The sequence below is a fragment of the Megalops cyprinoides genome, chromosome 14 (genome assembly GCF_013368585.1).
Source record: "Megalops cyprinoides isolate fMegCyp1 chromosome 14, fMegCyp1.pri, whole genome shotgun sequence".
NCBI classification, from domain to species: domain Eukaryota; kingdom Metazoa; phylum Chordata; class Actinopteri; order Elopiformes; family Megalopidae; genus Megalops; species Megalops cyprinoides.
In genome coordinates this window covers 26,193,081-26,210,015 of record NC_050596.1, presented here as the reverse complement: position 1 = coordinate 26,210,015, position 16,935 = coordinate 26,193,081, and the positions used below count along the sequence as shown (strand labels likewise).

Below are 16,935 nucleotides of genomic sequence, written 5' to 3'. Positions count from 1 at the left end.
GTAGAAAACTGCAAGATCAGGCATGTAGAAGCTTTGAAAACCTAAAATGTTGCCTACTATTAAAGCCCTTTATATAGGGGAACTCTATTCAACTAATCACTTTATGATGCACCAGGTTTACAGTTTACGCAAGCTCTCTTCCCACTTAGGAGTTGGCTGAATGAGTGAAATCACATGGTCTTTGTCATGCTAAACATTCATTATGTGGACAGTCCTGGATCTGGGATGGGCAGCTCCAGTCTTCTGAGACCACAAGGTTGGTTGACAATTTAAGAGGCCATTGCATGATGTCACTGTGTATGGTGATTAGGAATTAAAACTGTTGCTAACTGAAGACTACCTCTAAAAGCCTGAGGACTCTGGTCCCCTTTTGGGATACAGTGACATGTCTATAGGGGTGTGGCTGATTCACTCAGAATACCCAGGGTGTAAAATACCCTGTCCAGGACATCAGTCTCCATCTCTACGTTTCCTTAAAGAATCAAGTCTAGCTGCTTCAATATCTGCTTCCAGAAAACAAGCAACATCCTGTGGGGATTGCTGTAATGGTGTGGTGATGTCATGCTATTTCATCATCCCAAAGGTTTTGGAATAGCTGAGAAGCTATATCAGAGGTGCTGGCAATGCACTGGTGAGGATGCATTACTTCACAGCAGGTAGGTGACCCCACCCCCCGTCAACCCCACCCCAATACAAACACACACACAGCCACACACAGACACACACACACACACATCTTGTCTCTATCAATTAGACACAGGACCAGATACAGGGGACAGAGGACTTCACTGCTCTCCACAATGACTTGCTCCACATTGATAGTCTATCAGCTCTTCCTATTTCTGTTGACTTCACAGGAAGGGAGATATTGGCCATCTGGATGCATCTATATGTGCAAGATTAAAGACACAGTGATGACCCTTCAGCTTCCAGCTGAACTAATCTCAAAGGCACTTCCTTCTGATTTGGATAGCAATTCTCTCATCAGTGTCAGTCTACAGCGGTGTAGCTGCTATTGTGTAACTCTGATCGGATCCATAGGGGCTCATTAAACTAGACCACGTTCTACCACAGTAACAATGATGACCTCTACCCTCTCCACCATTAAAGTGCACAGTCCAGCTGTCACCTTTTACATCACCTTGAAAGGTGAGGTGAGACAAAATGCCCTGATCTACAATGCCCTGCTCTGATCTATAAGTATTTAAGGACATCAGAGAGACTCCCCATGTAAGCAGCATCTATAAATAAAGCAAGCATAACTCTTCCTGCATACAGATCTTGGAAGAAACAATCCTTTACTATGTCTCAATTGGTTGATATTCCCCGCCAATTAGTAATTATGATGCACTAGTCTCACAAAAAACGAATTACATCAATTTACATTTTTGCGTCTGAACAGAAATGTACAGGTAGCAACCAGCACAAATCCTGCAGTTGAAGTTGCAGTTGTTCGCCCACCCCCCACTGCAACAAAGATAACAAAGTAACAGTGAACCTTACTCAGCCTATGTGCTGCCTCTTTTAGCAATAGATGTTAGGAGGACAGAAAGACAGGTGTAAAAGAACAAGCACTCACTTCTGGGCGAGTGCTGCCCGTTGGGGGTGTTTGCAGACAGGTCCACCAGCATCCTTGCGTGCTCCTTCCTGGGAGAGCAGTCGCCGTTACCTAGGAGACAGAAGCCAACAAGAGGGTTTTCTTTCCTGATGCGGGGGCTTACGGCTCCACCTCCTCGAACAGACGTCCTTGTGACTCCAGATAAAACACATAACAGCAGTACTTGCAGTGTGTCATCTGCAGAGACGGGTGATGGGAGGGGGAACATGGGCTTTTTTTCATGCTTCTCTGTCTCACATACCTACACAACTCCACTGTTCAAAATTTCCCTGAAAACAAGTAGCTGCTATCTTGGTGACTGGACCGGTGCATTTCTGAGCTGCCCTCCTGGTATTGCGAGAATCTGTCTCCCTTGGTGATCAAGCTTTTCCATTGTGGTGGGCAGTAATCATGAGGACCCAGGGTTTGTTGTTAGTCCTTGCAGGGGGCGGGACTCACTCCCGCCCTCCTAGATCGCTCAGCACCTCTCCTTGAAAGGCTGGGGATATGATAGTGCTGCAGTACTTCCCTCAGCCCCCATGCTTCTCAATCAGCACTCTCATTACACCCCCTTCGGAGCCATCAGTTCAATACACCCCGACCAACAACAACCCCCCCCCCCCCCCACCATGATGATGTACTGTATCACATCCCTGGGGACTTCAAATAAGGCAGACACTAACAAAGGCTGGTATTCAATATCTTCATTCGGAGCAGATTACTGTAAACAGACCATGGCATGGGATTGAAAGATCCTATACACGGACAAAATCATAAAGTACTGGAGAGGGTTCAGTGTAACCTGAAATGTCTGGGTGAAAAACTGACACGTGTATCATGGTAACGTAAATTCATCAGGCCAAGCAGGTTCAACATTGCCCTATGTACAAGCAATGAATATTTTGGTTATCTGCCTCACCTCATACGATCTAAGTCAATGAGACTAGAAAAGAGAAAGGAGATAACAATCGCTCTTGTTGCACATCTAAATCCGAAACGCATTAGTTGTCTGAACGCCTAGCAATGGCAAATGCGAAGCTCGTTCCTCTGCAGGCGTGCCTGGTATTGTAGTATGTGACAGGCAGGTGGCCACTGAGAGCGCTCTGCTGGGAGACACAATGGTGTTTCACCATCCAGGGGCCCTGCTCGAGTTACACTGGGGTTGTAGGAAATCTCAGGTAACCAGCAATCCCCTGGCAACCGGTTCCATCCACAGCCCAGATTTCAGCAACCGCGGTGGGGTGGATTTTCCATGACAGCATGGACTTCAGCTTGACTTCCAAGCTGGCCCTGGGCATGTGGGCAGAGGCAGGTCGGCTGAGGACTCTACTGACATTGTCTTGAACACGAGCCTGGATCTGGCTGAATTCAGAACTTAAAAAAATACAGTATATATGCACCTGCATATGTGGATTAAAAGAGACCCCTCGACTGACCATGTTGAACAATGGTGAGACAGTGTGACCCTGGTGAGGCTATGAGTGGAGAGAGAACATGGCAGATGCAGGCTCAGAACAGAGCGAGACAGAGGTAGGACAGACAGATATCACATCCTGATGGACACACAGATAAGAGTGAGCCGACAGAAAGACAGAGTAATACTGAGACAAAGACAGAGAGAGAGAAAGAGAGACAGAGGGGCCACTTTTACATGTCAGGTAGACACCAGCTCAAAATCCCTCTGTCCGGAGTAGACAGAGAGGACAAACAGAAATTCCCTCAGAGGTTAAAACATAGGTACTTATAGCTATAGTTATAGTCATGAATGTTGAACAAATGTTTTCTTTCCTTTATGAACTATTAACTACAGAGTGAATGCAGTCAGAGTTTATTCTGACAAGTCATCATAATTTTTCTTTTATTTTCCACTTGTTTGGATGATGACCCTATGTACGGTGACTTACACTGACATATCCTATACACCAGCCACTTTAAAGCTGGAGATTTATCACTTCAGCAAATCACGTTCAGTATCTCGCTCAACAGCAGGATGCATAGTTCCAAGCCTCTGATTAATAGTTCTGTTCCCTAAACACGATATTGCCCTGACAGCTTATAAATTAACAAAGCCTGTAACACAATTTTTTCAAGAAGAATTTTTATTGGTTTTGACATACCATAGAAAAATACAGTACTAATTAATGGGAGACTGAGTGTAAACCAAAGTTTTTTTTTTCTTTCTTTTTGCAGTAAAAAGAGCTACCAGAAGAAATCTGCAACTCACAGACGAGTCCAAACTGGAGCCATCGTTTAGCAAAAACACAAGCAGAGCGTGATGTATCGCTGTACCGATAACCTTAGAAATTACGGTTGCTATTCATTTACAGGTGCCTGTGACAGAATTAAAAATAAAAAGATGGGTCAAGACCTTCTTTACTCCATTTCAATCCAAGCTGAACTAACCCTAAAAAAACCACAACGGCCCCATTATGATGAAGGACTGTTTCATGGATAATTTGCACTGGAGGGTAACACAACAGATACTGTAGCGTGACAGAGACAGAAGCCAGTCTAACTTGTGGAGAAAGGGTGGGAAGGATAGGCAAGAGGCAGAATGACACAACGGCTGAGAACAAAGGAACAGAGCCGTGCGGGAAACATCCCCATTCAAAGAGCATTCAGACCAGGCATGTAGGGAACGCTCTCGAGGGCTCTAAGGAGATCTGGTTTTTCCTGTATGACCGTGTGTCTCCTGCTAAATCCTCCACACTGAGCTACAGCTCCTTTAAAATCCATCTGTCACCATGTCAGTCCCTTCTACCAATACAACTCTGCAAGACCAGAGCGCACATATCTTATACGATAGAATTTACAACATATTAAGAATATATGTTGAAAAGCATCATATGTCACTCGATACATGAAGGCTTTAGCTGACACCTAAGTCTTTTTCAGAAATTGATTGGGTTAAATTCTTTGATGCATATCTTCTTAAAAACAAAGCTGGAAATGATTTTTAATGTTTTTTAAAAGCTTATTTAGTTATTAAAACACAATTAAAACAATGTTCTTTTCTGCAGCTGGTAGACATTCTTCTCTTAGTGTTGCTGGTTTTATTCTTAAAACACAAATTACTTTTTAATTGTTTTTTTTTTCCCCTCAGAGATAGTCTTGTATATTTACTTCTTAGCTACAGCTGAATGAAAATGGCAAGGAAAGGAAAACCACTGATTTATTATTTTTTTCACTGACTAGCTACCAGTTGCACAGTTTGGCAGTTATTTACCACTGTGAGAGAGGCAAGTGTGAAAAGGTATAGATATCTGACGTCCCTCTGTAGCTAAATACACCTTCAGCTAATGTAAAGAAACGCAGAGTCAGATGGACTCATATCTGGATGCATGGACTCAAAACCCTGGATAGTAGAAGCAAGCCATTAAACAATGGTATGAACCATGCAATGTCTGTAATTAATTCTTGTCATAATGCCTTATTGGTGACTGCATTCATTTTGTTTTTTCCTGACAACCAATACTGTCATTGAATTTGCTTTTACTAATTAAAGACATATGGTATTCATCATGCCTTTTCCACATCTCCTATCCAGGGTTTTCAAAGTTCACAGAACTTTCCAAATTAGACAAAATTTAACAGATAATACACCAAAGCCAAAAGGTGAAATGCACAAGGCTAAAAATGGCCAAACCCAAAGGAGTTTTTGACAAAGTGTGAGTACCCTTAACAGCTAATTAAGCCATTTCACACTGAAAATTACTCTGAAAAACTCAATAACCCTGATATGTCAAACCCACATTTTGAAGGAACATAAAAAAGTAAATATACTGTGAAATTTTGGACAAATAATCTGGCAATCAGACAAAAATCCTTGATTTAATGAACTGCACAAGTTTTTGACATTTAAAACAATGGACCCTTACATCATTGGACTTGACAGGATGAAATGCAGCCTCAAAACACTGTTTTATAAACACCTGCAAGAATCTTCCATTTTATGGTACTGTATCAGCCTGCTCCATCTGAGGGATGTGTGGGGGGATTGGGTGAGGGGGGGCATTTAGGCATTCAGAAGGTACCACACTGCACCTGGTACCACCCTCCTGATAACAACTCTCAGGGGGGAGCCAAAAGCAGTTCACTCGTAAAGGATCCGAATACAGTTTCTCTTATCGGATTCATAAAGCAGAACGGCCCTTTCAAAAACGGCATCTTCAGCTGAGCGAAAATTTTCCACTCCCTGCGCTAATTCAGAGTGCCGCTCTACATGTGGATTTGAAACAACCACGCTTTAAGGCAGGCTGCTTCGCTTGTGTCGTTTATAAAGCAAGAACTAATTCACTCTCACTGATCAGGTCGGCCAGGCACATTATCAAAATGGCATGAAGACAGACAAGAGGTGCCACTACAGCTCTACACTGCAAGTATATTGCACCTTTTCATTGTTACTTTCACATTTGTCACTGCTGTTCGCCTAACAACATTACTCTATTCTGACAGTGCTACAGGCTTAGGAGGTAAAGCTTCCTCTTGCATGATATAACATTATGGATGTGACTTAGGAGAGAAGCCGTGCCACCATCCCACCCCCTCAGGAAGTCACTTTGCGTGCGCCCTGGGGTTGAATCAGGATGTCAGTATATCCCAGAGGCCTCAAATGTTTCTCCATTTCAGCAGGAGGCAACTGCATAAGTGAACGAAAGATTCAAGGTGTAAAATCCCACAGCCTGCTCTAAAAGCTTCCCCAACTACTTCTTTCCCTTGCAAGTCCCACTCCGCAGCCTTGTTAAAGTGAAATGTCATGGGCTTTGCCTGAAGTTACTAAGGCAAAGGTGATTGCTTTGGCAAAAAAGTTACTCCTATCAGGTCTACAACAGATCTTCGTTTTTTTCCAAATGTCATTCACCACTACATGTTCAGACAGACAGGATGAAAAACACAGCTTGGTGGGAAACAGACAAGGCCAAAAGCTTTCCACAGTATGGACATTTCACCACGCACTAATTTTATGGTTAGTGATACAGCGAGCGTTTTGGAGGCCTATTTCCAATGAAATGGTATGATGAGGACCTACAGAGCTGAAATTAAACTCAGGTATTGAACACTGAACATGCTTTGTGACATTAACGTAGGCTGGATTGGAGGGATAAACAGTAGTAGGGAACCTATTATTGCATACTATACCTCGATTCACTGTATTTTGTAACTCAAACTGCGTCTAAACTGTATTTTCCACTCTTCTGCTCTCTGTATAGAATAGCATAGGGAGTGGCATTATTTGTGAATCACACCCACATTGGTTATTGTATTTTGCATTTCACTTACAATTAGTATGCTCCACAATGACTTGCTCCACAGTGCATTTGTATTCACTAATACTGCTATTTACCCTGGATCATGCCAAACATAAATACAAAAATTCAAAATTTAACACTAGTGACAACAGAAATGTATGACCATATCCTCTTACTCAATTAACACACACTCCTCCCCAGGGAACAGTTGCCAAGCACTTCTTTTTCTCAGAAAATTCAAAAGCCACCCTCCTCGCCTGTCTGGTTCTCCTGCAGGCCTCCTCTCTGGGGAACCAGAAAGTCCCCTGTGTTTTCACAAACACTTATCTGATGGGCTGTGTGCTTATATACCATCAACTGTACTCTAAGGTGGAGAAGCCAACACTCTCTGCCTCACTGCCATCTGACTGGAGGAAAAAAAATGCAATTGCTGGGTGCACATCCAGCATTCGCATCTGTATCCGAAACGTGAACAGGATGTGGCCGAGCCTACTTGCGTGAAAAAAAAAAACACTATATAATCATTTACATTTACACAATTACCATATAAGTTGCATGGTCACTGTATAATGACCAAAGGTTCACTTGCATACATTAGGAAAATCACTGCTGAGTGACAACAGCATGGCTTCTTCAGGGTTTGTGTGTTTCTAAAAGGGGATTTTTCTCTTCTGGCTCAGTAATTTTTGGCAACTTATGTGCTAAACAAACTTAATGGAAAATCCCAGACTGTTTGTACATACACCCGGTATTGCAGTTTATTAGATTGTTCAGGAATAGCTAAGGTTGTCAAAAATAATTCAAATGATTCAAATTAAAGTTCCTGTCTTCACCCTGCCCATTTTATTACACAGCACAGCACACAGAAGTAACCTCAAACAGAGAATGCAGAATACTTTAAAGGGGAAAGGAACAGCAATATCTACATTAGAGTATTTCATTCATATTGTTAATTCATGTTAAACGTTTTACAATAAAGTACTCATATTTAATCCAATACAAAACCACTGTGATATCACTGTGCCTTGGCACTACCAGCACCGATGTGTTTGGGCCTTTTCTGAAGGACGACAGAATTCCGCTCCTCTTTTAAAAAGTATATTATGGTGATTAAGCTATTCTTAGTTCACAGCTGCATGCTAACACAAGGCCAGGCAGCAACTACATCTCCTACCAAACTACTGAAAAAAGCTGTTATTACGCAGCATGTGTGCTAAAGTCATACTGCACCTCACCGTCATAAACAACTGCTGAGACGTTATGGCAAGGAGAGGTCACACATACAGTATTCAAACTCACATAGTTTTACATGTATGTCTTCAAAACAACACCTACAAAAGGTTACTGATCACAAATATGAGTACTAGGCTATACTAACAAGTCATGTGATTTATAGTAGCATCCCACAACGAATTGCAACAAACCATTAAACAATTAAAAATAATAATTTAACCATTTCTGCCCTACATGCTTCTGGTCCTCCTCCACTGGAAAAAACACAGCTACGCTCAATCCATCTGTGAGAGAACTTTGACCAAAGACTCCACAGTGCAATACACCACCACCAACAGTTGCAATTCATAACCTGCCTACAGTGCGGCTTGCTCAGAGATCAAACCTGCATACTGCTTCTGAAACCTTCTCAAACCATACCATTGTCCCTTGCTCTGACAAAACAATCTAACAATTCATAGAGTTGCAGAACAGTATGGTAGTAAGACAGTGACACATTCAAAAACTAATCTTACACTACACAACAATATTTTGGCTTCAACTGCTTCTAGCTGATCACGATTACTCAAGATTTTGCACCAGCCAATGACACTGATAAGAAATTATTTAAAATTTAACTTACTCGCCAGATAGCCATCTGCAACCTCTGTTTCCATAGTCAGGGGGCAGGGCTGTAGGAATCAAAGAGAAACACCCGATTATCAAAGACACCTTTGCATCTGTAGAAAAGTGGCTTCATACACCAGCCCAAACACACACACAGACAGACACACACACACATTGCAATGAACTGGGTACTGTAATGACAGGGAGAAGAGAAATATCATGCAAAGTGCACAAGACTAGACATTAATACCTTCAGTCTCTGTATGTTTGTGCATTGGGTAAAATCCTCATCAATTTTGAAACCATCAGTATTGAAGTCAGTGGTCCAAGAAAACTCATACAAAAGGTCTAATTAATCTGCTTGTGTTCAGAGTGAAGTCTGTGTGTTCTAATAAAAAGCAACCAATATCAAAAGTAGAGTTAAAGATGTTAGATCACAGAAAGGCAAATTACAATTCATCTGAGGCGGTTGGGTGGGTTTCACAGTGCAGGATCCCAACATTGGCCATTTCATCAGCCAATCACAGCCATCTTAGCCACAGAGAGCAAGCTGTAGAACATACGTACTGTATGGTGCAGCTGGACCTCTGCAGGTCTGTCAGTTAATAAAATACAGAAGCTTTGTAAACCCTAGGACCTACTGTACGTTCCATCCAACCACGATGCCCTTTGTCCTTTGATTTAAGAGATACATTTAAGCATTTTTAATTTAAGTCTGCTGAAATGCAAGAAAAAAAAAAAATCAAGATGAGCATGAACTTATATTTCGACAAAAGACATCAGATTTTATTAAACATATTGAGAGTAAATTTGCAACTGTTCATCTGTGCTTCAACAGGACACTCTCCCATCGGTAACTACATGTACAGTATGTAATGTTGAATTAAAGTTAAAACATGGTGACGATTATCACACTTTTTAGTCAAAATTACTAAAAAACCCCAGAGAAAAACTGAAAATTCTTTTCACTGGAACGCACACATTAAAAACTCAATGAATAACTGATTTGAATATAGCTGTTTTGCACTAGCAGGTAGGTTTTCATAATTCTGAAATCATTCATAACTTTAGACGTTCAGAGCGGAACACACTACTTAATGGAGTGTCTGAAACACTGCAGAAAACATTTAAAACAGCATCATAATATACATTTATAAAGTATTGACAATTACACAATTTCAACTGTACAACTACCATAGTACAAGCACCCCTGGGATATGGGTTCATTTGCATATATTTGAATAGAAAAATCACTTCTGATCATATAAGAGTGGTCCTTTTGGGTATGTGCTAAAGGGTGATTTTCCTGCTCTGAGGATTTTGTAGTGACTTTGATCTGTATTATTTTATTACTGATGCTATCACACTTTCTGTTTATTATCTGAAATTACTATTAATGTCTAGGTAATTTACACAACTGGGCCAATCAGAGAAAGCTCAGGAATGTTTCGAATTTGAAAATCAATTTGCTTGAAAGGCGCTGTTTTGATGACTTGCTTAATGCTCAGCTTCATTACTACGAGAAGTGATGCACAGGGCCCTGTCCCCAATGGTAACTGCCTTTAAGTCTGAATTGAGCATTTCATGACCGATCAAAGCTGTGTGTACCAGGTTTTCACACTTTCCAAAAAAATTAAATAAATAAAACACACAAATGCACACACACAACACAAGATCTCAATGAACAACCATTCAGGTGTTCCGTTAAGTGTATGAATAAGTGCCATATTCGTTTAACACTGTTTAAACACATTTAGCTCTTGTTTGCAGACCACAGGAGGGTCAGTATATGTGTGGGTAGTATGTGCAGTTGTTATGTACATGTGTAATGCTGCCTCACCATGTATATGTATTTATGTATGTTGGCTAGATACGTTTTTTGTTTTAATTTAATCTTTACATGTTAATTCTGTGATCACCTCAATTCAGTCTATGAAATCATTTTCACCGAAATATTATTTTACTTATGTTTGCTAAAATGGTTCCTTTATTATGAACGATTTTAAAACCGTGTTTTGTGGACATTCTTCTCAATGGGAAACCAGAGAGTGCTCGGAAAGCATTTCTTCACATCAGCAAAGCATCATGTCTCGTCGCTCTACGAGCGCCCCAGACCACCTGTAAATTTGCATCGAACCTGCAGACATCTTATGTAAAGACCTCACACTTAAAACATTAGTCATACAATACTCTCAAAATATCAGTCTGGTTATGTGCCTTTTGGGAAATGGGCCTCCTGTCTGAGGAGATTACCTCATTAATCCTCCAAACCGCAGTGCTTTATTGGTGATAACTGCAACGGTTGCTTTGTGCTTCCACACCAGAACTGTGTGGTGTTTTTTGAGCGGGTCTGTTGCACGGTCAGCCTGCAGACTGCTCTACGGACCCCTACCCTGACAGGATAGAAACTGGCAAGCAACAAGACAGAAACAGAATCGAGCTGATCGACCATTTAAGAAGTGAAAAAGTCACATGGCAACAGTGATGCTGGTGTCGAAGATACCACTGACTATAAGTGATTAACATTGATACATTGAGTGTATTTGTATTGCAATTCATACATTAATTGCATTGTTAAACCCTATGAAAAATTACATTTTTGTGAGGAAGACACATCTTCTCTCATACATATACACAGATCTTTGAGCAAACAAAGCCAATTGTTATTATAATTTCAAACATTGCATTTAGGGTGTTTGCAACACTACGGCTATTTTTCCTGGGTAGCGTAATGACCTCAGGTCAATTCTTAGAATCATAGGGGCTACAACTAGAGAATGATAATGTTCCATCACCTAAAGGTTTCAGGTCCTCTCAAGAGCAGACTTCAAGACTCTGTAGCCAAAATTAAACCTCTATGAGAGAACTAAGCTGAGGTGAGAATCCACCACCTAACCCATATAACCACCCAGTCCCCTGCAGGAAAAAAGCAACTTCCTTCATTTAATTACAGGTCTGCAATTTTATGTATTTGTGGACAGATGGTTATGAGTATACATTTAGCTTATACCAAAATCATTTGTGAAGCTCAGTGAACTTCCTTTTACATGACAGAATAAGATTACAATTATTCTGATTCAAAGGATATAACATTTCTCTTTGCAAAAGCAGGACCAAATAGTTGATCAAAATGAATGGGAAGAGTTTTTTTCTTGTTTAACAGAGGCAGTCTGACATGTTCCTGTTTTTCAGGTAAATTATCCTTTCTTTATTTCCGTAAAGTCAAAGGTCTACAGTTAAGTGGAACCTGTTCACGAGTGACCGGTCAGATTACCTGAAGTCCAGATCTACCTTGTTTGTCCTGAGCTCTTCTCCGATCAGGCCAAGTCACACTAACTTAGGCATGACATACATCCATTTTGCAATTTTCACAACATTTAGGAAATCGATCTCCATCCCTTGTCTGCTTGTGTCTTGTTTGCTCATTCCAATTTCATTTATTCCAAAAGGTATATATTACGGTTTCTCCAATGCTTTTATTAAAATGGATAATGCTAGAAATCAGCTCCTTACCATTGTATTGCTCAATACACAGAGGTCATTGGGGAATCCAGGAGTAAGAGCACCTCTCCACTGCTACTGTGTTTCAGATTCCCCTTTGTATAACATTAATCCAACAGATGAATCCTTATGGATGAGCAGCACCTGACTGACCGGCTGATAGGATGTACGAATGAATGAAAAAAATAAAAAATAAATAAATCTGATAAAAATGTGTTTAAAGGTGTACAATGAGACCCTTCCCGCTGTAAAATTAAAGATAAAAGTGTGACTCTACACACACGAAACAGTGATATTTCGATTCAACAATAAAACTTTAAGTTTCATTACAACAATATTTATCAGCATAAAATTCAAATACCTCTGTGCATCTGACAACTATACTGTCCATGCTTATTTGGTGATGGCAGCATCATTTTCTTTTAAGTCACATCGTGTCAGCCAACAGTTTCCACCAAAAATCAAAATCACAAAGGTCTGTGACACTGTTGGTCCTTTGCAAACATCATTTACAAAACCAAGACAAAGACGTTACGGGAGTTGAAAGATGGATTCCTCTTTGCAGGGCCACAAAAACAATGCATGTCATACAATAAGTAATACACATGAGTCAACAAACTGTATATCTCATATGGAGAATAAAGTATGAGGTGTATAATGACTGCACACTAATAACGTCTCCTCCAGCATGAGGTTCGTTAAGAGTCAGTCCAGTCTAGCTCTTAATTATAGGAAAATGTGATGCAATCCAATCCAATAAAACATACATACCATGACTAGCATATGAAGTATCTCTTCAAAAAAATGGTTTGGAAATTATACTAACAATGATTTCGCTTAGATCACACGATTGTGCAAAACAAAAAGTGAGGTCAAAGGCTCATGTCTTCAATCCGAGTCAAATATTTTTAATATATAAGTTCACTGTATATTTGTTCAGTGATTTTGGAAATATTTTAAGGAGAGACCAAATTTATGGCTCATTGATGTTCTACTGGACCATGTGGAGTCAAACATCTGTATATCTTTCACACTGTCATTTTCTTTCAGTATTTAATAATAATGGAACTAGATTACTGTTGCTTTCATTTTACCATGTGATTCAATATGTAAAATAATTTAACCTTGTTCTGTTATAATATATATATATATATATCTTCAGGGGTAGCATTCTACACTTCTTAACAAAAAAAAAATAAGGGGAGCAGAAAAAATAGACACAGTATTTAATATAAAGTGGAAGTTACTCGAAATGACAAAGCAAAGACTGCGTCTAATGCAAACTCACGGTCTGCCCAGAGAGTAGCTGTGCCCACAGCGCGCTGCTCTGGAGCAAGCCTGAGACGCAGTTAATGGTCCGGGCTCCTTGCTGTGAAAAAAACACCACTGCGACTTCAGAAACTGCAGAGACAGTACTTTGACTCATATCGGTATTTCTAGCAGTTACACATCGGCTAACCCGTTGTCTCTTTTCATTCGTTTAATTTAAATTCCCGTCTTGTAAATTACTTGTTTCAAATCAACACCATTGTCAAGTAAGAAAAGCTAGATGAAACTCAACTCGCTAAAGAGCACACCACACGCATTAATGTTTCTATTTTAAACCTGTGGACATCAGACTTTCTGCTTTGCGCTACTAAATGCATAGAGCCAGTCCGCATGCTGCTCCGTTCTGTCAGGACTGCAGGTGGATAACAGGTTGTAGCCGCGGATATTTTGACAGGTAACTTTTTCAAACTATTTTCAAATGTAGGTTAGTATCTACTAATCCTGAACAGTTTTGAGAATAACGTTTGTTGTAAAACGTATTATATGGTTTTGCAGAACAACATTGCGGTTAAACAACATGTAATTACTTAAATGTTTTACCTTTTTGATGTTTCCCCCGAACAAGTGTTTATCGATTCTCAGCCCCAAAGGGAAAAACAACAGCACACTCCCACCTTCTCAAAATAAATAAAACACACAATAAAACGTTAGAAAATAATTAGTTGGGGGAAATTCTCGAGCTAAAGAAACAGTGGCTTCATGTGTTGCCTGCTCCTCCTTATGTATAACTATCCTGCTTCAAAAAAAGTTGAAGAAACTTGTGGTTTCAAAGTCTTGGCGGAGGGTGTTCAAACTAGAAGCAACAGGAAACCAGCTTGTTCCCCAACTAAAAGTGTACAGGAGCACAAAAGTACCTCAAGCACATTTGCTGGGTTACTTCCTCTGTGCCAAACTAGCCCGTCAACTTTTCCACTTAACACAAGACCCCCCACACCTGTGGAGCGCCATTTTTTCTTCCCATATATATTGTACATATAAAAGATGGTACAGATGTAGAAACGGTAGTTAGCTATGCATTATAAGTGAGTTTGGTATAACAGTTGTTATGTTTGGGATAGTTAGGTTGTGAAGAAATATTGGCACGCTGACACAAGCGGTAGCTAACTTGTTAGCTAACTTAAAAAAAAAAACTGGATTTACCGGTTTCTAAGGAATTGCCCACAAAAGGGAGAAAGGGAGAACCAATTCTCCAACCAAGACTATGGGCTAAGGAGTCCAAATTTCTTTGGTCTTCGACATATCGCCCAGAGTACTTATCGCATGAGAATACAAACCTATCAAAATGATTTGCATTTGTGCCAGCATGCCACGAGTCCGCTGTTCATCAATCTATCTAATATGCTTTTTAGAGAAGGAGAACGTGAAATTATTTAAGGTGAATTATGTTCACAGATGATTTAGCACCAAAAAGGTTGGAAGTATTTACAGTAAATTAACTTAAAATAAATGGGGTGTGTCATCGAACCACAGTTGGGGTAGCCACAGAATATGAATTCATTAATCACTGACAGCTAGTGCTTAATGAATGTTAAACAATCATGCCGGCTATATGCGTTCGGAAAATCCTTCGAACACACCATACGCATCAGAGGGGGCATAATTTAGCAAGGAGCAGCCATGCAGTTTGCAACAAGTGATCCGATCACCGTCTTGCAACCTGTCATTCTACAAAATTAGTCCACCGTTGAGACGCACTTGTCTCTGCGGAAGCAGAACCGACAGGTTGCGTCTTGCTACGCTGAGTTTCAGATGTTCGTTGCCGTGAGTGTATATAGGTAACGTTTCCGTGGTTATCGTTATTCGCTGGTAGTCGCATTGTGCCACAGAAGTTGGTTATTAATTCACATCTATTTTCATTTTACCTTAACAGGACAGAAGGTGAAATTATCCCATCATCTTTGCTTTTGAGCTTCACATTGCGCGCATTTCGTCTTTTCTTCCTATTTTTTTCGTGGAATGAAACTACATTCTATTGTAACAGAACCGTGGCAACAGTTAATCCCCTAGCTTACTTCCTCCATCTTCGAAGCAAACGCAGACAAGCAGACCGAGAGGCTATTCTGGGAACTTGGTCTGACACAGATAAACTGATCCCTCGCGCTAGCGGCCGTCGTGCACTCGGCAATCGATTACAGGACTTTACAGATGCGTTGCAAATGTTTTAAAAATCTATACAATATATTATAATCAATATATATATACACAATATAATTAGTTGTTTCTAAATGTTGCACAGAGGGTGGCGAAGAAGCAAAATTAGGCAATGTAGGTACCCTATAACTATACACATTTTTGAACGTTTCAAGAAAATAACTGCTTTAGGACTGATCATGTAGGTAAATATACAACTGTCGCTGCGCGTATTTATCATATTTCAAAGACACAACTCATTTGCATATTTTGTTTTAACAATAAAACGTTAAAGTATAAGACAATGGTGAGTTAATATAGTTCTGCCTATAGTCCCTTTACATCTAGAAATAATAGCTCTTTGTAAAATGCTATATTATCATGACTATAAAAAATACATGTTTTTATTTCCACAAACAGATTTCATAAGATAGCAGGCCAAATATATTAGACATAATTTATGAAACATCACTAACACAAACATACAATACTGAGACGGCTCAAAAGGTCTCTATCCATTACGTTTTTTCACTCTGACCTTTTTAAACCGCAAGGACGGAAAGCGATACGTAAATGCTATAGAACATGGAGCATGGAAGATAGACAGTGTCCCCACACCACCAAATAGCCAAATTTATACCTCTTGCTGTGGCATTTGCTTCCTGTCCTTATTGTTCTGTCCCTAATACTAATTCAGAAGGCACAAAGAAAATGAATACATAGATAAACATAATCATAACTGGTGTTGTTTTCAACATGACAAAATTAATTGACCTTATATAAATAATATGCCCTCCATATTTACCCATGCATTACTGTGCGTGTGTGTGTATTTATCTCTCTCATACATATTACATACACCCACAAAATGAATATAAACCTGAAGATAAGCTCACTATCTGTAACCTTGAATACGAATGCTAGGAATGGATTGCTTCTTTGTGTAACAACCCTTTACAACCAGCGTTACATACAGGTGATGGTGTTGGAAGGTTCACCATACTGTGGACAAAGGAATATTTTTGCAGGACTTGTTGAATAATTAATGACCAATAAGTTATGAACAAGAAATAATTAATATGAATAATTATGATCATTTCCAATCATTTGGAAAACATATTGGAAATCATACTTCTCAATGTTAAGCAGGAATTGAGCAAAACAAACTCCCACATTATTTTTTTCTTCTTCACTTATGTTTTTGGTCCCATATAACAAAGATATGAGATTAGATTATGTGATATTTATTGATTTGTGTGATTTGTTGATTGACTTGTTTGTATCCCAGAA

The 16,935-nt window shown here is 39.8% G+C and overlaps 1 protein-coding gene across 4 annotated transcripts in view; it reads right to left on the bottom strand.

The window, feature by feature from the left end:
* ikzf2 (IKAROS family zinc finger 2) overlaps positions 1–15,443 on the bottom strand; it is a 29,291-nt gene extending 13,848 nt beyond the window's left edge. Inside the window, exons 1-4 of one of the 4 annotated variants that reach the window (XM_036545278.1) lie at positions 14,056–14,314; positions 13,475–13,555; positions 8,702–8,750; positions 1,580–1,669 (exon numbers count right to left, since the gene is read on the bottom strand). In XM_036545278.1, the coding sequence (XP_036401171.1) occupies positions 1,580–1,669; positions 8,702–8,735 (124 nt within the window). In that variant the 5' untranslated portion in view covers positions 8,736–8,750; positions 13,475–13,555; positions 14,056–14,314. Of the gene's footprint in view, positions 1–1,579; positions 1,670–8,701; positions 8,751–10,938; positions 11,325–13,474; positions 13,556–14,055; positions 14,315–15,377 lie in introns of those variants that run through there. The other 3 variants (XM_036545280.1, XM_036545277.1, XM_036545279.1) reach the window with 3 other exon arrangements.
* Between the last annotated feature and the right edge of the window lie 1,492 nt (positions 15,444–16,935).